This window comes from Dipteris shenzhenensis, chromosome 29 (genome assembly GCF_047967505.1).
Source record: "Dipteris shenzhenensis isolate YYH24624 ecotype China chromosome 29, Dip_SZ_1.0, whole genome shotgun sequence".
Lineage (NCBI taxonomy): Eukaryota > Viridiplantae > Streptophyta > Polypodiopsida > Gleicheniales > Dipteridaceae > Dipteris > Dipteris shenzhenensis.
The window spans coordinates 14,958,465-14,983,795 of record NC_141624.1 but is presented as its reverse complement, the minus strand read 5'-3'; the positions used below and the strand labels follow the sequence as shown (position 1 = coordinate 14,983,795).

The 25,331-nt window shown below is 46.5% G+C and overlaps 1 protein-coding gene across 1 annotated transcript in view; it reads right to left on the bottom strand.

Annotated features, from left to right (window-relative positions):
• Positions 1 to 25,331, bottom strand: part of LOC147882472 (Insulinase (Peptidase family M16) family protein) — a 178,827-nt gene that overhangs the window by 66,230 nt on the left and 87,266 nt on the right. Inside the window, exons 7-11 of the mRNA XM_087401054.1 lie at positions 2,522 to 2,710; positions 1,785 to 2,081; positions 1,539 to 1,640; positions 1,055 to 1,189; positions 680 to 904 (exon numbers count right to left, since the gene is read on the bottom strand). Coding sequence (XP_087257180.1) covers positions 680 to 904; positions 1,055 to 1,189; positions 1,539 to 1,640; positions 1,785 to 2,081; positions 2,522 to 2,710 — 948 coding nt within the window. The remainder of the gene's footprint in view (positions 1 to 679; positions 905 to 1,054; positions 1,190 to 1,538; positions 1,641 to 1,784; positions 2,082 to 2,521; positions 2,711 to 25,331) is intronic.

The window sequence follows — 25,331 nt, the reverse complement described above, 5'->3', positions numbered from 1 at the left end:
GAGGACCTCTTCATCACAGTCTGTTGCTTTTCTCCTAAGACCTCGCATTTTGCCAAGGACCTACGGGAGGAGGTTGAGACCTTACTATATGCATCCCTCTACTCGGGCATCATGGATTTCTTGAGAGGCTGTGTCGATGAAGTGCTACCCATGAGGTGTTAAAGATATGAACCTACGTCTTGCCAAGGTTGATTGTTAGTCTCTCTCTTTGCAAAACACCTCTAGAGCCTCTTGATGTCTTTGTAGGCCTGCTGTTAAAGAGGTGTTCAATTGTGTTTTAAGAGGTATCCACATGACATCCCCTAAATGGAGAACCTGGGTCTTAGGGGACTCTGCCAATTTTTCATAACTCCCTTTATCTCCAAACTCCACAAATCTATTTTCGTTTTGCAAACTAATGTTTCTACAATGCAGACACTGCATGTGGGAAGCTTTACTACAATGAATATGAGAGGCAAGCTGAGGTTCAGAAATACCATGACTAGATACACCTGCGTATATTATTTCTTCATCAACCTCTTGAAATGCCATCCCCTAGATATAAACTATCACCTGCCTGCTTATTTATTTCCGTAGATTGGTTAGGGTCAATACCATGAGGCACACCAATACCGTTTATTCCTTTTTTCCGTTTTATTTTCTCCTCTCATCATAACATCATAGAGGAAAGCAGACCTACATCTTCTAAAGTGACAGTTTCTGCAACAGCCAACAAGCTCTCATGCCCCTGACGTTGATCCATTACTGAGTGCCCAAGAGCATCACTCTCCATAATAAAGTCCAGATTATCAATTGATGGGACATTGTCGACCATGGCTGCCAGATGTTCACTGTCCTTCAACAAAGCATTCAAATATCTTGTCAGCTCACCCTGTGTGACTCCAAACTCTTTCAGCCGCCGAACCTACATCCAAGACAAGGTAGCTTCATTAATGGAAAAGAAATCTTGATGATATACACAAAGAAAAAAGATGATTTTAAAGACTTAAAAAGATTGCCTGCAGGACAAAATCTCCTTCCTGTAGATTATTTGAACAAAAGATCAACCACAAACCTCATGGACAGCCACTTTCACTGCTGATCTCCAATTTTTAGGCTCAGCTGTTACTGTTAGAGTGGTGACAGAACAACCCTCTCTACCAGAGTCACTGTGATCTAGTTCAATCCCAGTAAATAGGGGGTTCGCACTCTGTCAATCACATCAACCCCTAATCAGAGACAAATACAAACCAAGGAGCCCACAGCAATTTTCGCAATACTAAGCCAACCAGGACACGTAAGAATATAATCCTGGACCCATCTAAAATGACATTATTATCAAATTCATCAGTAACAAGTTAAAACATTGACAATCTCTTTTTGAATGCCAATTTCCACAGGAAACAAAACATTCTCAGAGACCATACATAGTTTGTATTTTCCACTGTTGCACCCCCGGCTTACATAAGGAAAGCAGGCTGCTTGACTGCAGTCGACAACAACCGACACTGATGAAACAAAAATCATTCTTCACAAAGATATTATATATAGCAACTCACCTTGTAGCGAGTGTTGATCCGAAATTGTAATGCTGAAAGGACAATTCTCCTCATAAGAACATCTCGCAAGTCAGAATATTTCCCCACTCTTTGGACAGGTTTCTACAGTTGAAAAGAATAGCAAATATCAACATATCAACACATATCAGACACACAGAGAAATATGGAGGACTTGCACCACAACCCAACTGCACAAAAGCTCACAAGACCTCCACGAAAACTCTGTAGAAGACCTGCTATACTAACCTTGCAAAACAAGCTCATCGAGAAACTCTGCAGTAACTCATGTTGAAAGATATGAGGCTTCTTTACTTCTCCTGGCCGTGGTGAAGACCATTCATGCTTAACTGGAGGCCTCAATGCATGCCTTTCCTTTCTTATTGGTTGCGCCAGAGGTGAAGTTGCAGATGGCTCTAGAAGACCAGATCCAGCAAGAAAGCTTTGCAACCTTGGCACTTGAAGATGAGCAGCAGGGGCAGCAGTGACAGGTGGCTGTTCTGAGGAGAGAGGAACAAGGCCAGCAGGAATTTTTTCAAAAACAGCCTGCGGGTACAAGTACAGATGAGTTAGTAAAGATAAGACACCAGCACGTATCAGCTATCAAAACAGTAATAACAACCATCGAACCCAACAAGAAGGTTTTCATCCTCCAAAGTGCATCATCGTCTTGCTGCTTGCAAATCTCAACACATACATGCCCTCAGTCGAAGGCAAAATAGAGTCCATACGAAAACCAGAAAATTCACCCATACAAGAATGAAACAGGACAGAAGTAATTATTCGCTACCAACATTAACTGTACATATATGATATTCTAATTAAGTGAAGGACTCACAATCTCAGTCATTATTGCCAAACTTATAAATATAAGGAGTGTCTCAGAAGCCCTAGACAACTTTCATATGCACCAACCCCCACCATGAATCCTTATAATTGTATTTAGAAAGCCAAAATTGGTTATTTAGAGAGGACAAAGGACTTACTTCAATCTGCTCGATGGTTCTGCCAACACTTCCTATATCTCCCACAATATAGAGAGTTGCATTTGCAGGGAAGTACCAACGTTCATGGAAGGCCCTTATAGTATCAACATCCCATTTCTTAATTTGCTCCTCTAATCCGATCGGGAACCTATAGCCAAGCATGTTCTCTGAATGCAATTGCTGCAAGAGCTGTGACAATCAAAAAATGTTAGGATAATCTGGACATATTAACTCAAGTCAAAACAAAAAAGTTACTACGCTACTGAGATATCAAGACAAATGAACATTTTGAAACATAAGCGAGACATTAAGAATAATGAAAAGAAGGCAAGGAAGGAAGGGCATGTAAGGGGGGGCAAGAAAGGTATAAACATCTTCAGAAAACTGAAATGGCCTATGGACAAAATACTTCAAATACTACAGGGAGAGCTAAAAAGCATGAGACATAGAGGGTGTAAGGGGGAAGAAAGGAAGGTATTAACATGCTCAGAAAACCAAAATGGCCTATGAAACAAAGTACTTGGAATACTAGTTTGAGGACCAGCAAAAATGTTTCTCCCACTCCTTCAAGGAAAGAAACAAAGTGCAAAGTACAACTCTCTCTCTCTCTCTCTCTCTCTCTCTCTCTCTCTCTCATATAGGAGAGAACAGAGGAGAGAGAGTGGAGTACAAGGCTCTAGAGGTGTAGCTGTCCTTTTCAAGACACACTTGAGACCATTCATATCTGTGGTACGAAGAGAGGAACATGCACGCCATATGTGGATACGAGTACAGCTGCTAGATGCCCAACCGATCTTCATTGCAGTATGCTACTTCCCTCCAGACACGTCATCATATGCTCATGATGTCACTACAAAGGGACACAGCCCTTGTGAGACGTTACATGAAGATATCATAGAGATCTCCAGACAGGGACACACCCTCCTTTTGGGGGATGTCAATGCAAGGACAAGGGATAGGCAAGTGGGCTTACTTGACTTCACATATGAGAGAGACCCCCATATGATGTCGGAGTTAGATGCAGCAGAGCTTGGGATTTTGAGACATTCTGCAGATACCTCACATGTGACAGCATACCAACAACACCTGCTTGAGCTGGGAGCTGTTCACGATCTCACCATCTACAATGGCCTTCAGAGATGGCCATCATCTGGGGGCTTCACTTGTTTCCCACATGGAGGCGGGAAAAGCACAGTGGACTACCTAATGGACCCATTGGCTTTTGTCTCACGGATACATGACCTCACTGTTTCCCCCCCCCCCCCCACTCGGAGCCGAGACTAGCACAATGGACTACCTAATGGGCCGATTGGCTTTTGTCTCATGGATACATGACCTCACTATTACCCACCCCCGATTCGGAGCCGACCACTCATATCTGGCCTTCAGTGTTCTTGCTACTACGCCAGTCACAGGGAGAGTTCCTACCGCAGCCTATACCCAGATCCACTTTGATCCTGCCCTTGAACTAGTGTATTTTTGTTACTTAGCCAGAGAGCTTCCGGCCCTACTGGAGGGTAATTTAGACCTCGCCTACGCTTCAGCCACCCTCAGGATGCTGCCACGAGATCCTTTCCTACGACCTGATCTTCACGGGTACGAGATGGAAAGATGCCTCAAAACCCCTGGTTTGATGATGAGTGCAGAGAGATCTGAGCCCACCTCACACAGGAGCGAGCCTTGGGGCACTTGACGTCACATGAGGCAAACTGGATCTTTCAACGGCTGACACGCCGCAAGAGAGAGCTTTCGTCACACACAGGATGGATGAGATCATCAGATCATTTCGCGGAAGGACACCCGACCACTGAATGGGGACTTATTTCGGAGGGGAAGCCACTCATCCCCATCACTGATCCAGAAGTGTGGCACACTTATGCATGCTCTCTATATGATCCCAAGGCAGACACTGTCAGACATGTCCTCTATGCCCAGGCCCACTACTTGCCATCTATTCACTATGCATAATGTGCGGGCTGCACTTCGCCGGCTCCACAACCGGAAAGATCAGGATCATGAGGGCGTCCAGACAGAGCATTTCGCACATGGGCAAGAGGTTCTAGCACCGATTCTTGCACATACGTTTAACCTTGCAGTTTGTCACGGCTTCCCACTAGCATGGAGCACCACCACTATCATACCAATACAAAAGCACTAGACCTCATGGACACTGGGAACTATCGCACCCTCATGATTGGCCACACATTGGCCAAGATCTAAGGATCGGTACTAAAGAGGGAGATCAGTAGTCATACAGAGGCACAAGGGCAACAAGCACTAGGACAGGCGGGATTCAGGAGGTAGCACTCTACTCTAGACCACATTTTCACTCTGAGGGCTGTCATTGAGGAGGCGAGGTTCAGACATCAGAAAGTCGACACATGTTTCATAGACTTTCAAAAGGCTTTCGACACTGTCCCATGATCCCGTATGATCAGAAGACTACACGAGATGCAATTCCAAAGGCGTTGATCTAGGATGTGATGAGCTTATATGAGTCAGTCAGAGGTAGTATCCATGCTCCAAGCGGTCTATCGAATTGGGTCGAGAGCACAATTGGGGTGAAGTAAGGCTACCCTCTCTCGCCGACTCTCTTTGGACTCTACATCGATGAAATCACGTCTTTCAGGGATCGCCTAGGGAGCGAGGGTTCATTATTGGGTGATGTCCTCATACACATATTGTTATACGCTAATGATATAATCCTTATATCCCCTTCGGCGGAGGGGGGCTACAAAGAGATCTGGAGACATTAGAGCTGTTCTGTAGAGATCTGGAGACATTAGAGCTGTTCTGTAGAGAGAGAGAGAGATATGGCAATCAACCTTGGGAAAACTAAGGTAATGATCTTCAACACCTCACGAGCGGTGATTCGCCGACTTAATTTCACCTATCGTGGCGAGCCAGTGGAGATAGTGCAGTCGTACACATATTTGGGAGCAATCTTCACAGGACCCATCTTCACGATGACCCATGTAGCCCAGGGACGGCTCACACGAGGGCGTAGTGCTTTGGCTAGACTAGAGCGATAGTGCTTCCACACACACTTCCAGGATCCAACGACGAAGGGCTGGCTTTTTGACACACTGGTGCACCAATGCCATGTGTGCAGCACCCTTCTGGAGATGCAATCTTCCGAGGAAAGACTGGCGGAGCTTCGAGCAGCTACAGGTGACGCTGGGGTCCAGGATGATCCGATGTAAGCCCTAAGTCCCACATGAAATAGTACAGGCAGAGTTCGCCATGACACCTCTCCAGGTTGATGCCATCTTTCAAACAGTGACTTTCATCCAGAGTTTCATCCAGAGTCTGGGACTTACCCCACTGGAGACTTCCCTAGACTCATCCAGACGGCTAGCAGAGAGCAGGGCAGACACATGGTATGCATGCATATCTACATGGCCTGCCAAGCACGGTATCCACATGAACAGACTTCCCTCCTTTCAGTACAACATGGATGCGTCTGCTGAGCCGATCCCACGAGATGAGATCAAACGTATCATATGGTTAGACCTCCTCCAGCTTCCTGCACTTTTTTTTTTTGGGGGGGGGGGGGGGCAGGAGCTCCCCACCAAGACACAGTTCTACCACAACCACTTCTCAAGAGTATTAGAGGAGGGATTCATCATCAGACCCCAGTATCTTGAGGACAAAGGAGTCAGTCTCCCGTGCACTAAGGATTGCCATTGATCAAATGCGGGTTTCGTCGCATCAGCTGAGGATCAAGGCAGGAAGATCAGTAGGTATACCTAGAGAGCAGCAGATTTGCACGCTATCTACGCTGGGCGGAGAGACAGAGGAGCATTTTCCCTATGTTTGCCCAGCCTACTACGAGATCTAAGGACGCTACCACTGTCTCTACCTGGAGGGGAGTGGCTTCGGTCCTTTATCACGACTAACCCATTTCCATGACCAAGTCTGTATCGGGCTTTATTTGATGGAGATGCATTGGCACACAGACACTACTACGACAGATCAAAGAGCAACAGGGGATGGCCAGACCCCCACAGAGTTGGGTTTCTCTGGAACAGGCCGGTTTCTTTCTTTCATCCTTTTTTGGTTTTTTCCATACTCAACACCTTCGGGTCTGCTGTCTTGTATGAAATCTTTCAAGCATTAATAGAAGGTTCCTTTCTTTGGAGAAAGAAAAAAAAGGTTAGGATCTTCAATACATCTCGAGCCGTCATGCGCCAGGAGGAGTTCACGTTTAATGGGTCACCTGTTGAGATAGTTTCATCATACACGTACCTTTGGGTTATCTTCTCCGAACCCATCTTCACTATGAGACCCGTGATGCAGGCACGCTTGCGCAGAGGATACGCTTCATTGGCCAAACTAGAGAGGCAGTGCTTCCGCTCGCACTTTCAGGATCCACGGACCAATGGGCTCCGTCGTCCGCCCAACGAGAATGTATGGCAGCCCTTGTTGGGGGCCAAACTTATAGGATACAGAGTGGGCACAGGTGGAACGGCTACAGGTTCTCATGCTATCACGGATGATCCGCGGTAAGCCATCTGTTTCTCACCAAAGCATTTAGGTTGAGTTTGGGTCATCTCCATTACAGCTAGATGCTGCATTTCAGGTTATTACATATCTGTATGAGTCAAAGAGTATGGGGATTACTCTTCCGGACGCAGCAGGCTGCCATGGCTAGCATTGTCTTCCTCTATGACACTCCCAACAGGGGGTGACCAAAGATGCTGGTATGCACACACAGAGAGATGGTTTGAGGGACTGGGGTTCCACGTGGACAGACTCCATCCCTTCCAGTACAGTATGGACGCTTCCTTTTCTCCCCTCATGTCACACAATGTCAACCAGGTAATCCATGAGGATCTCTTACAGCTACACACATTCCGGACCTGGTTGGGACCGAGCGAACTCCCAGTGAAGCTTAAATTCTATAGAGATCATTGTTTACATATCACAGAGGAGGGTTTCATTGACCCACTAGAATACACGCAGATTCACTTACCCCACTCACTGAGGATCTCTATTAGCCAATTCCGGATCTCTTCACATAGACTTATATCGAGAGCGGCACAGCAGAGCACCTACCCAGGGAGACACGCCTATGCACATTATGTGACATGCAGGAGGTTGAGACAGAAAATCACTTCATCTTCAAGTGTCTCGTTTACTATGAGATCCGAGGGCCTTTCTACTACCTCTTCACAGATAGCTATGGGGTTTTGTCCCAATTCCTCTCCTATCCAGATCAGAGATGGTTGGCAGGCTTGATTCATGAGGTAGTCTGGCACCGCGAGAGGATACTTCGATCACGGAGACAGGAGCAGACCTCTTCCTTGGCAGACCCCTCTAAGAGCTCTATCACAAAGTTCTTTCAGCCATATCACCTGGACTCCCCTGAGAAGAGACCTCGACATGATCACGACATAGAGCCAGTAACTCCACAGCTCAGACAGAGGATAGGCGCGCAGATTACACTTGCGGATTTTTCCTCCATGTTTTGCGTCGGAGCACGGCTGACAGGGGTTACTGTAGCCCTTGTTAGGCGTAGAGCTATGACCAGGAGACGTCAGAGGACCGCACCGAGTGGTCTACAACACTCTATTGCTGACTTCATGCTTCCAGTGCCTCATCCACCCTCTTGATGATGATGATGATGATGATGATGTGACTCATATGTAGTCGACCACCGACATGACTATGTTGTGCTCAATATTTAGTACTACCATTCTGACTTTTTTTTCATTCTGCATTGGTGTGGATGCTTGTTTAGTAGCTCCACCCTCACAGCTCGCTTGTGTCAGGATTTTCACAGTCTCATAGACTCATCGGTCTTCCGAAGACTTTAATAAACTCTCTCTCTCTCTCTCTCTCTCTCTCTCTCTCTCTCTCTCTCTCTCTCCAGGATGGGGGACAGACATAAGGAAATGGTTCAGCAGATGGAAAGTGGAATCATACTTGACTATGCCACCTGAAAGGATCAATCTACAAGAATTCCAATTGTCCTTACTATGCACCCTATAGGCTCAATGGTTGACAGCAGAACGAAGACAAAGTTAGAATACTACCAAGATCAAATAAAACCCCTATGCTGGTCATCATTCATGACATCAGATGCCTCTGCTCAGCCATACATCAGCACTCCCATCCCTCTTCTCTATCACGGGAATATTTGCCAAATTCCGCACGCGATCACACACCTTGGCAATAGAGAAAGAGCTTGGCTGAATTTGCCAATACATGCCAAAGTTTGCAGATTCTGTGATTCACAGACATCAAGACAGAGGCACATGTAGCCCTAGAATGCCCTAGCTATACACATATCAGGGGCAACTACCAGCAGATACTAGTAGACACCACTCAGCTCTCATCAGTTCTCACCATTGCCCCTCCAGCAACGTTGGGATCTTTTGTCACCCGTCTTTTTTCGTGCCGTCAAGAACTTGAAAATTCTTGACCCCTCCACATCGGAGGAGATTTTTGTACTGATGATTTAGGTCCCATGGGTCATTTTTGGCCCCCCGAGGACAATAATAACTTCTCTCTCTCTCTCTCTCTCTCTCTCTCTCTCTCTCTCTCTCTCTCTCTCTCTCTCTCATTTTCTCTCTCCCGCTAGCCCCTCCTCTCAGTCTCTCCCGCTAACCCCTCTACTCAGCCTCTCCGCCTCAGCCTCCCTCACCTGCTCAGCCTCCCCGCCTTAGCCTCCCTCACTCGCTCAGCCACCAGCAGCAGCCGCCAACAGCAGCCAGCAGTCGCCGCCACCAGAGGTCACCCCCGCCTCAGCAAGGGACACGTAACCCCAGGGTTTGCAAAGGCTGAGCCCCAAAACCCAACCCTGGGGGTCAGTTACAGCAAGGGGCGCCTGAATATATGCAGGCCACTATGGATGGGGATGCCAAGACACCTGTGGCCTTCCCCAAGATCAAGACAATTGCCTCGACCCCGACAAAAGCACTATAATCCTCCGTTGCAGCTCTCCCCTCGCCTCCCCCCTATGTGTCTGCAAAGATGCCGTCCCCATATGCAAAGAACTATCTACAGCAGAAGAGAATGGTACGCATGATAGACCCACAAGAGCATATTTATTACTTACAGCAGGAAATCCGTGAGCTCAAGCTCAGACTTGCAGCTTTAGAGAGGAAAACAGATGCATGGGAAGCACAAGGAAAACAGGAAATTATTCATGAGGTACAGCAGATACACAATACAGCAGTACGCACACCACAGATGGTGACTAAAGTCCAGGACCTGGTCACAAATCAGCTCTAATCAGTAAAGCAGGAAATTACAACAACACTTGACACTAAAGTTAACACATTGGATGTGTATGAAGAAGTACAAGAATAGGAAAAGAGGGTGGCTAATACACGACTCGTACGCATATGAGGGATACCAGAGGGCTGGTTTGAAGGAACTCAAAAGGAAACACTGGAAAATATCATGGAAAGAACCCCACAACTAGAGTGGCATACTGAAGACATAATAGTTGTCTTACAAGAGGGGACACAAGCCAAAGTATGCTTCTAGGAACAAGATGAAAAGAAGCAAGATTCTTAAGCAAACCAATAAGCTGAAAGGAACTAAAATATGGATAGCGGAGGAGCTCACCCCAACTCAGCTCAAAATGAAGGCCACTGAATTGGCTAAAGTGAAGGATGCTCGAAAGGAAGGAAAATGGATTGTTTACAGACATGGAAAAGCACTTATAAGAGACTTCAAATCCAAGCCTAAAGACTCTCAGTCTTAAACTGATGTAATGCAGGCCGATTATCGTTGGTAGTAGACTGTTGTTAACCTATAATAACTTTGTGAGTGCTATATACACTCATAAGAGACTCTCAGTCTATAATTGATGTTTTGGTGTTCACCTTTTGGTGTGTGTTTGTCCCATAGGCCTGTAAGGTCTCCCCAGGACGTTAATCTCTCCCTCCCTCTCTCTCTCTCTCTCTCTCTCTCTCTCTCTCTCTCTCTCTCTCCCCGCTCACCTACACCGCTCTATCTGCTAGCCTACGCTGCCCTCTCGCGAACCTACGTTGCTCTACCCGCTAGCAACTCGGTGCCCAAGCGCGTGACCTCTGGTGCCTAATCCGATCCCTCGACATGTCCAGGAATCCGTTTGAGCAACCGGGTTCCCAAGTCTAGCTACGCCCCCCTCTCTCTCTCTCTCTCTCTCTCTCTCTCCCTCCCTCCCTCGACGCCCCCCCCGCTGCCCCTCTAGCCCCCCCCGCTGCCCTCGACGCCCCCCCCGCTGCCCCCTCGACTCTGCCCTCTCGCTGCCCCTCAACGCCCTCCCCGCTGCCCTCGACGCCCTCCCCGCTGCCCTCGACACCCTCCCCGCACGCCCTCGCTACCCCTCAACTGTTGGAATTATAGATATAATTCAGCAGTGACCAATGTAATATAATAAGTTAGTTAGAGGCACTTTTCCCTCATTTAGAGGTTTTTCCCCCTAACTGCAGTTAGTTCACTAACTATGGTTAGTGACTACTAAGGTTTTGTCACTAGGACAAAACCTTATCCTACTCACTTTGTGTTGTACTCTTTACACTCTATTTTGCAACTACAGCTTCCTAGCTTTCGACTCTCTCACTCTCTCTAGCTCTCACTCTCTCCATTTCCTTCATTTGGTATCAGAGCAGGTTCTAGGCCTTTGAGCCCTCTGCTCCTTCTCGTACCAGCGCCTTTCCTCCAGCTCCAGCCCGCTCCAATCTGTCCGTACAGTCCGTACGACTGTACGGAATCCTGACGCATAGTGTCGTACAGCTCCCGCAATACCTCCGTACAGCTCCCGTAAAACATCCGTACTGCTCCCGTACAGGTTGCCGTACATATCGACGTTGCTCCGTCCAGATCGCCGTACTGTGTCGTACAGATCGCCGTACAGCACAGTACGGGTCATCGTACCTGAGCAGTATTTCGTACAGCGCCGTCCGTACCGCGCCGTACATCGCCATCTGTACCGTACATCGCCATCTGTACCGTACAATCGTACTGACCGCACAATCTGTACCGTACAGTCCGTACCGTACCGTACCACCGTACAGTTAGTACTGTACCGTACCTCCTGCACTCTTTACAGATTTGTGTGCATTTCTGCATTTTCAGATCTGTACTTGCAGATTTTCACAAGTTGCATTTAGCCACAGGTGTTCTTTGGCAGGCACATCTTGCAGAAAACCATAGTTTGGTTCAATTGTTTGGGAGTATATTTGAGGCATTTTGCATATTGCAGACATTGCAATCATTGTGCAATTTTGGAGCTACATCTGGAGAAAAATTGGAGATATAGTCTGAAATTTGGGGCTTTTGTATTAAAATTGCAGATTTGGGGCTTTTAGCATTTTTACCCCTTTCTGGCTGCAATTTCTAGCCACAAATTGGGGCTTTTGTGTTTGGAGAGCATTTTTTGGAGTATTCAGTACATACTGCCTTTCTTGGAGTGTTTGGAAAACTTTTGGCAGATTTTGGAGAGTGTTTTATGCTTGGACAGATTTCTGACAGCTCAAGTGCAAAAATCTAAGTTGCATATACAGCCCGTGCTTGGGTGTGTCTTTTGGGAGTTGTGCATTTTATTCCCAGTAAGGGAATTCAGCTTTGTATCTGCTTCAATCTCTTTCTCAGATATGGCCCATCAAAATCAGAATGAGTTCCAGTTCGGTGGTCTTTCACAGGAAGACAAATTGGATGGTACCAACTACTCCCTCTGGAGTTTCATGGTACGTAATATTCTGATTTCTCGCAATTTATGGGATTATGTCAATGGAGATGAAATCCGACCAGCAGATATTGCACCTGCTACCCCTCCTTAGCAAGGAGGTGGAAGAGGTCGTGCACAAGGTGCAGCTGCAGGACAAGTTGTTGGTGCAGCTACAGTCAATACTCCTGAGCAAAAGAGATGGGATTCACGGGATGCCTTAGCCTTGTCATGCATCTCTCTTTCAGTGAAAAGATCAATCATTCCGCATATCCGGTCGTGTAAGACCTCCAGGGCAGCGTGGGATATTTTGGAAAGCATGTATGCAGCACGGAATGATGCCAGGGTATCTTTTTTAAAAAGAGAGTTGAGCAATACACATATGGAGGAGGGTGACTCCATGTCAGCCCACCTCACTAAGCTACAGGATCTCAGAGAGCAGTTGTTAAATATAGATAAAATTATTCCTGATTCAGAGATGATTACAACCACTCTGAACTCTCTTCCTGAGTCTTATCTCAGCTTTCACACTTCGATGAATTTATCATTGAGGGGGGGTGCAAATCCTCTTTCTTTTCATGAGTTGATAGGACTTCTGCTTCAGGAAGAGCAGACCAGGAAAAATTTGGCTTCACGTGCAGGTGAACAAGCCATGCTCTCAAAATTCAAATAAAAAACAAAGGGACAGGCAAAAACAGCAGCAAATCAGCCTTCCAGTGGGTCAGGACAGCCTTCACAAAAGGCTAAAAGTGATGCGAGCAAGCCCAAAAGTTACTACTGCAAAAAGCCAGGTCATCACATAGCAGAATGCAGGAAAAGGATTGCAAAGGAAAAGAAAAACAGCTCAGGAATGGCTGTTTCAGATTCAGCCCCTTGTGCATCTGACAGTGGGAATGCTGCAGCCAACTTTGTTGGTCAAGATTATGCCTTTTTATCTTGCATTTCTGATTCTAGGTTGGCTGTTCCAGATGCTCGGGATAGTACAGCTTCTTGCAGTGATGATACATATGCATTTTTGACTTGCAGTTTTGACTCTCCTTCAGATGCATCTGCTTTCAGTGTTGATGAAACACTGAACACATGGTATTTTGACAGCGGTGCATCCAAGCACATCACTTCGAGGAAGTGTCTCTTTACTTCCTTGCATCCACCTCCTGTTGGTAAGAAAGTCACTTGTGCCAACAACTCCTCATATTCAGTACGTGGCACAGGAGAAGTTGAGCTCACTGCAATTGATGGCTCAATTTTCAGACTTTCTGATGTCTTATAAGTGCCTGGCATAACCAAAAATCTCCTTTCAGTGTCCACTCTTAACAGAGAAGGATTTCAGGTCATCTTTGAGGATGACAAATGTGCTGTCCGGGACAGGGAAGCTAACTATGCCTTAATGTTATCTGGTACTCTGCTGCGTGGGCTTTTTCAGCTTGATATTTTTCAGAAAAGAGCAGCTGATGCTTTGGCAATTTCTACCCCTACAGTTGCCATGCAAAATGCAGAATTATGGCATGCCAGATATGGCCACATGCATTACAACAGCTTAATGACACTTCAAAAATTTTCAATGGTTGATGCATTGCCACCTCTTGAGATACCTCCTCCACATGCCTGTGAAGGGTGCATTTTAGGTAAAATGCATAGATTTCCCTTCAAGAAGGATGGTTCAGTTAAAGCTGTTCGCAAATTACAGCATATACACAGTGATGTCTGTGGTCCCATGAGGACTCCGTCATTGGGTGGTCATCTCTACTTTGTCACATTTATTGATGACTACTCCAATTTTACTTGGGTTTATGGGCTGAAAAAGAAATCTGAAGTGTTCACAGTGTTTAAACATTTTTCAGCCATGGTTGAAAATGAAACCGGGCTCAAGATACAGACATTACGCACGGATAGAGGTGGAGAATACCTATCTGCAGAATTTGATGCTTTCCTCAAACAAAAGGGTATTGTGCATCAGCTCACAGTCAGGCTGACCCCTCAGCAAAATGGCAAAGCTGAGAGGAAAAATAGAACCCTCATGGAGATGGACAGATGTATGCTGAAAAGCAAACACATGCCTCATAAATTCTGGTTAGAGGGTTTGATGTGTGCCAATTACATTTTGAACAGGGCTCCCACTAAGGCTTTAAAAACAAAAACTCCTTTTGAGGTCTGGAATGACAGAAAGCCTTCAGTGGATCACTTCCGAGTCTTTGGATGCCTTGCCTATGCACATGTGCCAGTTGAATTTAGGCACAAATTGTCAGATAAAGCCATCAAATGCATATTTGTTGGATACAGTGCAGAAAGCAAGGGGTATCGTCTCTACAATCCTGCTACACGCAAAATCATTGTAAGTAGAGATGTGATATTTTCTGAAAATTCAGCTCACACTCAGGCTGATTTTCAAATGCCTTCACCTTCAGAAGATGTCTTTCAAGGGTTCCTACCCATTGCTTTGGGTTCCCCTGCTGATTTTTCTGATCCAAATCAGAATTTACAGCAACCTTCAAATGCTTCAGTTCCGCCACGGGATGTCATGCCTCCTCCACAGGAAGTGGAACAAGTGGTACAGCAAGAAATTGCAGACATACATGCAGCAAAAACAGTCCCAAACTGGCTGTTACAGACTCTCCGGGAGAGTAAACTTGATGCTCCGTTACCTGGCAGGACTCGCAGTGCAGCAAGGCACATGGAAGGTGCTAATTCAGTGGAATCAGCATATGCAGGTACTCTCCTTGATGAAGAGGAGCCTGCCACATTTGAAGAGGCACAAGGTAATGTGCATTGGATGAATGCCATGCACGATGAGTTGCAGTCCATTGCAAAAAATCAGACTTGGGATGTTGTGGACTTGCCACAGGGTAAACATGCTATTGGCACACGATGGGTATTTAAAGTCAAACGGAAGCCAGATGGCTCCATTGACAGATATAAAGCCAGGCTGGTTGCTAAAGGCTATGCTCAGAAAAAGGGCATAGATTATGAGGAGACTTTTGCTCCTACATCCCGGATGACTACCATCCGATCAGTAATTGCAATGGCTGCACATTTTGAGTGGAATGTTCATCAGTTGGACATCAAAACAGCCTTCTTAAATGGGGACTTGCTGGAAGAGGTGTATGTCAAATCACCTCCGGGTTTTGGAATTACAGCAAATGCACTTCAAGTCTGCAAGCTTAATAAAGCTTTATATGGGCTGAAACAGGCCCCTCGTGCATGGTATGCCAAGATACATGCCTTTTTGACCAGCAAGGGGCTGCACAATAGTCCTACTGAGAGCACCCTCTACATCAAGATGGATGGGGGGGAAATATTAGTCATCCTTCTTTATGTTGATGACTTACTGCTCACAGGGTCCAATGACGACAAAATTGCAGATTTCAAAACTGATTTGCAGACCCACTTTGATATGTCAGATTTGGGGCTGCTTCACTTTTATTTGGGGATCCAGTTCTCTCATGAGAGACGTGGCACTGTTATGTCTCAGTCCAAGTATGTTCAGAAACTTTTGGACAGATTTAACATGCAAGAGTGTAAGCCCATATCTACTCCTATGGAACCGGGGCTGAAACTCACAATGCATGATGCAGGAGAATCAGTTGATGCCACACTTTACAGTCAAGCTGTTGGATGCCTCATATATCTCTGCAATACTAGGCCTGATATTCAGTTTGCAGTATCTCAGGTGAGCAGGTACATGCACAGCCCCAAAACTATGCATTGGCAGGCAGTTAAGCGCATCTTCCGTTATTTGCAAGGCACCAAGTCTTTTGGCTTACTATTTCCCAGGGGGGGTGACTTGCAGATGCATGCCTACAGTGATTCAGATTGGGCTGGTGATTATGACACTAGGCAGTCCACTAGTGGCAATTGTTTCTTTTTGGGAAAATCTTGCATTTCATGGCTGAGCAAGAAACAATCTACAGTGGCTACCTCATCATGTGAAGCTGAGTACAGGGCAGCTTTCACAGCAACAGTTGAATGTGTCTGGCTGAGACGTTTATTTGCTGATCTTCATCTATCTTTGGAGGGTCCTTCTCCAATTCTCACTGATAGTCAGAGTGCCATTGCAGTGGCAAAGAATCCAGTGTTTCATGCTCGCACGAAGCACATTGAGGTTCACTATCACTACGTCAGAGAGAAGTTGCATGCAGGAGAGATCAGTATGATCTTTGTGTCCACACATGACAACGTTGCAGATATTTTCACCAAAGCACTACCACGTGAGAAGTTTGAGGCATTTCGCAGTGCCCTAAACTTATATATCCGTTTGGTGATTGATCAGCCTTGTACATGACATTGGCACTGCAGGGGGGTGTTGGAATTATAGATATAATTCAGCAGTGACCAATGTAATATAATAAGTTAGTTAGGGGCACTTTTCCCTCATTTAGAGGTTTTTCCCCCTAACTGCAGTTAGTTCACTAACTATGGTTAGTGACTACTAAGGTTTTGTCACTACGACAAAACCTTATCCTACTCACTTTGTGTTGTACTCTTTACACTCTATTTTGCAACTACAGCTTCCTAGCTTTCGACTCTCTCACTCTCTCTAGCTCTCACTCTCTCCATTTCCTTCATCGACGCCCCCCCGGCTGCCCCTCTCGCTGCCCTCGGCGCCCCCCCCGCTGCCCCTCTCGCCCCCCCCCCCTCCCGTAGCCTCTGCCCCACACCCTCCCGCAACCTTCCCGTGGTCTGAGGGCCCTTGTCTGCTGCAAGCCTTGGCTTGCCACTGGCCTTGCGCAGTCCTACGCACCCCTACAACAATGCTGCACAAGATCTGCCTCCCCTGGAAATCGTGCACTTAAACAAGTCCTACAATGGCCCACAAACCCAAACAGTCTCCGAAGCCAATCGTGGGAGAGATCACAAAGCGCATCTCCAGGAGTGGATTAGCAATTGACAGCCAACCAGCCCTGAAAACATCGGGTGCAATGGACACCAATGCAGTTCTTTCTCCCGTAGCCATCATCTCTACTCCAATCACTGCCCCCCCCACCACTATACCACTCAGCCTGCCCCCCACAGGAGAGGGTCACAGTCCCTCACCCCCCACACAGCTTCCTTCTGTCTCCACCACTCTTATGTCCCCCCTTCCCCTCACCCAGCAGCCTTTCTCCACTCCTCTGCCATATACAGCTAGCCTATCGCCCACGCCTCCACAGCCATACGCCATGTCCCAGTTCGCACCCCCCCGGGTCCCACCTGAGACGATAGATTACATCTTTGTGGAGCTACATCGACTACGGGATCACACCGTAGCACAAGACCAGCTTATTGAGAGCATGCACCAGGAGATCACTCACCTCCGTCAGGAGGTTGTCTCTCTCACTGCTACAGTCACAGCGGCTCCGCGCACTACACCAGAGGTAGAGGAGCGGATCGCTACTATCAAGACTGCTATTGCGGAGACTACCAGATGGGTGGACGTTGCGAGACGGGCACCCAAAGCAGCAGTTTCAGCCACCATCGCCGAGCAGGAACAGAGGGCCAGTAAGGCTCTCAACATCCGAGTGCGAGGTATCCCCCGCGCAGATTCACTCACCCCCTTAGCGGACGCGACTGCTTTTGTGACCTCTACCCTCGGCCTTGTCGAGCATGGGATCGAGCATGCATGGCGCACAGGACGGGATCCCACGCGCCCACAGCCACTCATCATCCGATTCAAGGATACTCAGGCTCGACTTGCAGCACTCAGGCAGCGTGCTACACTACGGGACCACCCTACTATCTTCATGGATGAGGATCTCACACCTATGCAGGTGGAAGAGCGGCGCACCCTGCTTCAGCAGCGAGATGTAGCCCGTCAGGAGGGGAAGTGGGCTGTCGTCCGAGATGGCCGTCTGTTAGTTGGCCCCCGCCGCCGAGCCCCACCAGGTACTCCAGACATGGTAGCTGACTCCCCCCCCAAATAGGGAGACATGGTCTATGAGACTCAGACTCAGCACATAGTACCCTTGGCATGCACCGTATGGAACTGTAATGCTACCCTCTGGTCTGACCCTGAGAACTTCTCAGAGTCATACACTGGACGCGACATCGCTTTCTATACAGAGACACATGACAGCCCCGAGCGCCCTCTCCCCTTGGTCAGTGGCTATACCTGGGAGTCAGTATTCCGTGAGGAGACCAGATATACTGGGGGGGTCCGAGGGTCAGGCGGAGTTGCAGTACTCCTTCGCTCAGCGCTCACGAGCTTGACATCCGTGGTTAGACGGGATGCCCATGCCCGTTACCTATGGCTCCGATTCCGACGCCCCTCCACACGCGACCTCTTTATTGCAGTCTGCTATTTTCCTCCAGAGATGTCACATTTCGCACGGATGCTTCGCGAGGACACGGGGGTATCCCCCTATCTAGATCTCTACTCAGACATTGTGGAGTTCTCCAGACGCGGAGAGGTCCTCCTAGTGAAGGGGCCTGAAGGGGGAAGAAGAGCAAGAGAGTGAGAGAGAGTAGACTCAAGGTGTGTGGGTGTGAAGTGATGAGCCACACCACAAACTCATTTGTTTTATTAGGATTAGGTTTGCCCTATGACTATCTTAAGACAGTCATAGGTGTCCTATCTTTAATGAAGGGTTGGCAATGTGCCTTTACCCCAACAACCTCCCACCTAAAGGCCAATGTGCCTAAAGAGGAGAAAAGAATAAAAATTACAGCAATATACAGTTACTGTATACAAGACCATAAAATAAGAATGGTCTCATCCTAATCCCATGATGTGGCCGCAATGTGCAAACCCCTCTGTAGGCAAGCTCTTAGTGAGCAAATCTGCAGGATTATCATCAGTATGCACCTTCACAAGCTCAAGTCGCTTGTCTTCCAGTACCTCTCTAATGAAATGATATTTCACTTCTATGTGCTTGGTCTTCTGATGAAAGACCGGATTCTTTGCCAACATGATAGCACTCTGACTATCACAATGCAAAACTGGCATATTTCCTGTAATGCCCAAATCTCCCACCAGCCGAGTAAGCCATATTGCTTCCTTGCAGGCCTCAGTGGCTGCAACATATTCAGCTTCAGTGGTTGACAGTGCAACGCATTTCTGCAACCGAGACACCCATGATATAGCACCTCCTGCAAATGTGAAAATATAACCGGTAGTAGACTTCCGGTTATCTGCATTCCCTGCATAGTCTGAATCTGTAAAACCATGCACCAATGCATCCTGCCTACCATAGCATATGCACAAGTCTTTGGTACCCTTGAGATACCTCAAGACACCTTTCACTGCTTCCCAGTGCCGCTTGCCTGGATTTGCCATATACCTGCTGATGACTCCCACCGCAAAAGCAATATCCGGACGAGTGGCAACCATGGCATACATCAAAGAACCAACTGCAGATGCATACGGAACCTTGGCCATTTCAGCCTTATCATCATCTGATCTGGGGCTGTCCTTACTGCTGAGTTTTAAATGTGGAGGCAACCGGGTACTAATAGACTTCCCCCCCTCCATTTTAAACCTCTGCAGTACTTTGTCAATATACTCCTTTTGTGACAGAAACAAAAGTCCCTTGGACCTGTCACGAGTACTCCGCATGCCAAGAATATGATTTGCATCACCCAAGTCTTTCATGTTAAAAGACTTATGCAGTTGTTTCTTCAAAGCACTAATCTCATGCTGAGATTTACTGGCAATAAGCATGTCATCCACATATAGAATGAGAAGCATCAAACTGCCATCCTTTGCCCGTTTAGTGTACAAGCAATGATCGGTCTCACACCTATGATACCCTTGGGACTGCATGAAGGCATCAAACTTCTTGTACCATTCCCTTGGCGCCTGCTTGAGTCCATACAAGCTCCTCTTGAGCTTACACACAAGCTGCTCTTTCTCTTTAACACATCCATCTGACATAAATCCATGTCGTCATGAGCAACAAGAGCCAACACTGCTCTCAAAGTAGTCATCTTGACTACAGGGGAAAAGATCTCATCAAAGTCAATGCCCTTCTCCTGCTTAAATCCCTTGGCAACCAATCTGGCCTTATACCTAGGTAAAGCATTTGAATCCACTTTGACTTTGTAAACCCACTTGCATGGCAAAACCTTTCTGCTTGCAGGTAACTGCACCAAGTCCCATGTATCATTCTGAAGTAGGGAGTCCATTTCTGACTGCATGGCTTTCTCCCACTTCTTTTTCTCCGTTCTTCCCATAGCTTCCTTGAAGCTGGAAGGCTCACCACAATCTGTCAGCATGATAAAATCAGCCACATTATTGGCTCCTGGAACAAACCTGGTAGGAGGCCGTTGTGCACGGGTGCTCCTCCTAACAAAATGTTCCGGATTAGGCTGCTGTCCAGCCTGTTCTTCATGCATGACGGGTGGCTGTACCACCATATCTGGCTGTTCTACAGCCCCATCTGCTGACACATCCAGTGGTGCATCATTGGCAAAATTATTTGGCTGATTTTCAGCCTGTATACCCCCTTGAACAGGGTGATCTGCAGCAGGCTGCTGCTGCATATAAATGGGCATTCTTTACTGTCCAACATCATCATAAATAACCCTCCTGTATTCCACAGGTTGCACGGGTTCCTTGTGTACACTATCCTCTTTAAAGATGACATCATTGCTGCGTAAAATCTTCCGTTTAACGGGATCCCATAATCTGTACCCCATTTCACCTTCGTCACCATAACCCATAAAGATGCATCTGATAGACTTTGGATCCAGTTTGGTGCGTAGTTCTTTGCGTACATGAGCAAAGCACTCGCAACCAAATACACGTAAGTGCTTATATGAAGGTGGCTTGCCAGACCACACCTCTTCTGGCACTTTCAACTCCAAAGCCTTGTTTGGCGACCTGTTAATAATGTGAACTGCTGTTTGCACGGCTTCTGCCCAAAAGCCATGGGGTAATGCAGCATAAGACAACATACATCGAACCTTCTCCTGAATAGTTCGATTCATACGCTCACTTGCACCATTTTGAGATGCATTATGAGGAGCTGTGAGTTCCTGTTTGATGCCCTTATCTTGGCAAAACTGCACAAAAGCATGTGACACATACTCACCCCCATTATCGGATCTGAGGCATTTCAGCCTGCGACCTGTCCGATTCTCAACCTGAGCGACAAACTTCTTGAAAGCATCTAAGGCATCGCCCTTATGCTTCAAGAAATAGACCCACACTTTGCGTGTGGCATCATCAATGAAAGTAATAAGATATTTTGCACCCCCTAGTGATAACTGTGGCATCTCACACAAATCAGTGTGCACTAGATCAAGTGGTGCTCTATTCTGGGGAGTTCTCTTATGAGGAGTCACAGAATGCTTGCCAAATATACAATGATCACAAGTAGGCAAATCTGAAAAAGAAAGAGGCGGCAGATAACCCAAACGTGACAGTTCTTGCATTCCTTTAACATACATGTGTCCCAACCGGCTATGCCACAATGAAACCTTTGGCAGCTCGGTTATGGCAACAACATGATTACCCACACTGGAAACATAAAGAGGGTACAAGGTATCACTCTTAAAACCCTCAGCCACTACAGTCTGGCCATCAGTAATCACCCATTTGGAATCCCCAAATGTGGTGTGGTAACCACTGTCATCCAATAAGCCAGTCCTAATCAGATTTTTCTTGATTTGCGGCACATGGCGGACACCATCAAGCATGAATATGCGTCCATCAGGGAATACTATCTGTATACTGCCAATCCCTGCAATCTGACATGCATAGTTGTTCCCAAGATGAACAACTCCATGAGTACCTGTGTAGGAAGTAAACCACTCCCTATGAGGAGTAACATGAAAAGAGGCACCTGAATCCAAGAGCCAGGTGTGCATGTCGTGACCATCAATAACCAAGGCATGTGCTATTACAGCAGAAGAGCATAAAACATCATGTATGTCACTGTCACTGTCCTCTGCTGCAACATTCACTGCATCCAAGTCATCTGCCTTGGCCTTGCCTTTGCCTTTGCTTGCATTTCCTGCATCCTTTGTTTCAGCCTTCTTGGCTTTCTGATCCCGTATGAACTTGAAGCACTTAGACTTCACATGTCCCTTCTTGCCACAATAAAAGCATTCAATTTCCTTTTTACCACGGGACTGACTTCGGGATTTGGACTTACTAGCAGATCTCCCCTTCTGCTGAGTCCTGCCTCTATCCTGTACCTGCAAAGCATTTGAAGACTTGCTGCCCGCATTATTTTTCCTGCTCATCTCCTCCATGAGGACAGAGCTCTCTACATCAGCATATATAAGAGTGACATTTGAATTAGACAGGGTGGTCTTGAAAGTGTCCCAACTCTCAGGGAGGGTACACAACAAGAAAGTAGCCTTAAACTCCTCATCAAGATTCAACCCCTGTGCAATCAGCTGTGTAAAGATGGCATTGAACTCACTCAAAAGTGAGATCATAGCTGTACCTTCCTTCATGCGAAGATCAACCAGCTTCTTCAGCCAATAAACCTTACTGGCTGAGCTCTTTTGGGCATACAATTCTTCTAGTCTTTGCCATAGACCATAAGAGGTCTTTTCAGCCTGAACATTGAACACAAGAGTGTCTGAAATAGTGAGCATGATAGCTGCCCTTGCGGACAAATCAAGCTCTTCCCAGTCATCAGCTGCCATGTCAGATGGCTTGACACCCTTCACCCTTATGGGCTTGGCAATCTTCTTTAACAGAAGTACATTCAAGCACTGTTCTGCCCATAATGCATAGTTGTGTGCTCCTTCCAGTTTCTTTATGTTCAGAATTGAAGAATCACTTCCCCCTGATGCCATATCAGATAAGGAAAGTACCTGACTCCCTGGAAGTAAAAAAAAACTGAATAAAAATTCTGATTTCTCAGAAAAAACCTGCTCTATTCAAGAGCCAGAAGCACTCTCAATGGTGCTGTTTTTACTGTCAGGAAAATCTGCAGCAAAACAGTAAATGACCCTGCAAATACTGTACCTTCTGACACACTGTACCGTGCTCAAAGAGGCATAAAAACAGTAATTTCAGACTGCTGCAGTTGCTCAACAAGTGCTTAACAGTGCATAATCATCTGACAAAGCACAAACACTGCTGTAAACCCTGATGTACTGACTGTACTGATCACTTCTCCCACCTCAGATGAGGTATTGCACTGAGTTAATATGCATAAACCACTTGGCAAACACCCAAAAAAAAATGACACTTCAGCCTGTCACACAGCCTGCAACAGAAAATGGGATAAATCCCAAGCAATCACCCTTATACCAAGGGGAGAAAATGCATCTGAAGATCTCTGTCGGTAACCCAAGTGCTATCAAACAAAGTCTGGGCAAAAGCCCCTTGATCTGACACCTGAATCAAGTGGAGAACACCTCAACACTGAGGTAGCATGCAATATGAAAATCTCTCTGACAAAATCATCCACCAATGTAATGCATATACTGCCCTGTGTAGAAATGACATACACAGATCCCAACGTACAAACACTCAATGAGGGACCTTTTGAGCACTGTCAACGATGGACAGTTAGGGACCGAGTAAACTCGATGCGCCCTAGCCAAGCGTGGCTCAACTGAGGTTCTCTGAGTGTAGCACAAGAAATGTGACCTGCAAGAAAATGTCACCTCGACACTGCGGAAATCAAGACAAATGTGTGCTCTCTGGCACCACACTGCCTCAAGGCATACAATGCATCACCTTCCGGACAAAAGCCCTATGATCTGCTCACCTGTAAACTGAGATTCAAACCCAGTAAAAGCATATGTCCTCTTTTAAAATCAAGGCATTACCTTCCCAGAACAAAATAGCTGTGCAATCAACCACACACTGTGGTTCTCTTCACCTCAAGCACGAGATGAATGAAAGTACTTGCTGTACTGTCAAGATAACACAGTTTTGTGAACTGAAAAAATCTCCAGCCCTCAACAGGAGAATACTACGCAGTGGGCATTCCTCTCACTCCAATCCCATTCTGAAAACCAGTCAAATGGGAAGCTCTGGAACAGTGCCAAAAAATGGTAAAGCAACAATGAATGCAGCCTCAACAAAGACAATGCAGTCTCTGAATGCAGCAGCAGTACCACAATCCCCAACAACAGAGGTAATTCCTTTGGCATTAGATGAAATTGCAGTCCCTCTCATTCCATCACAAGGAAGCATTTGGACATTTTTTGCTACTTTGCAAGCAACTATGGCCCAACAACAGCAGGAACTAAGCAACCTTGCTCTTAAGTGCCAAGAGCTTGAATACAAGAATGCAAACATTGAACAAAAGAATGCAAATCTTGAACAGACTGTGACTATGCAGCAAGCTAAAATAGATCAGCTACAACAGACACTAGAAGAATTCCAAGGGACACGATGCATGCAAGGATCTATCAAACAGCCCACTAGTTGGGCAGATGCAGTGAAACTGGGAATACCACTGCCAGTGAAACTGTAGTAACTCCCATGGAGGTCGGGCTCAACCTAAGTGTTCATGACACATCTCAGCCGGTCGATACTCCTTTGTACCGACGATTGGTAGGAAGTTTGCTTTACCTTACCAATACTCGACCTGATATTTGTTATGCAGTTGGGCTATTAAATAGACGATTCTAAGAAGCATAGGCAAGCTGAGGGAGATTTGGACGAAAAAGAAATTCTTGACAGAGAAAGAAGGGCACAGAACATTGTACTAAAGGGTATACCCGAGCAAGAAGACGAGTCACCACTGTCCTTGGCAAGGAAAGTAACAGATTTTTTTACTGAACATTTTGCGATGCAGGATGTAACAGTTTTTGGGGCACACAGAGTTGGAAAAAAAAAGGAAGACAAAGATTACCATCGGTTTATCATTTGCACGATGTTGGATGCTAGGAAAAGAGCAATCATCCTGGACAGCAGTAGGATATACCTAAGAGGGACCTCTTTTTTTGTCACTGAGGATAGGACACCTAAACAACAGGCAGAGAGACGCAAATTTTATGAAGCGCGTACAAAGGAGGAAGAGGTAGAGGAAGCTAAGACTCTCTAGGGACATGCAGCCCATGGGACCCAAACAATGCTTAAAATAATGTTCTGGAACTGTAGGGGTTTCCCATGGCATAAAGGCTCTGGTCTCAATGATGTGTTAGATGATGCAGAGATAGTTTTTTTAGCAGAAACATGGGAAAGAGACGTGCAAAGATTACCAGCAGTTCAAGGATACATGGTACATTCACTATGGCAAACACGAGCAGGCACTC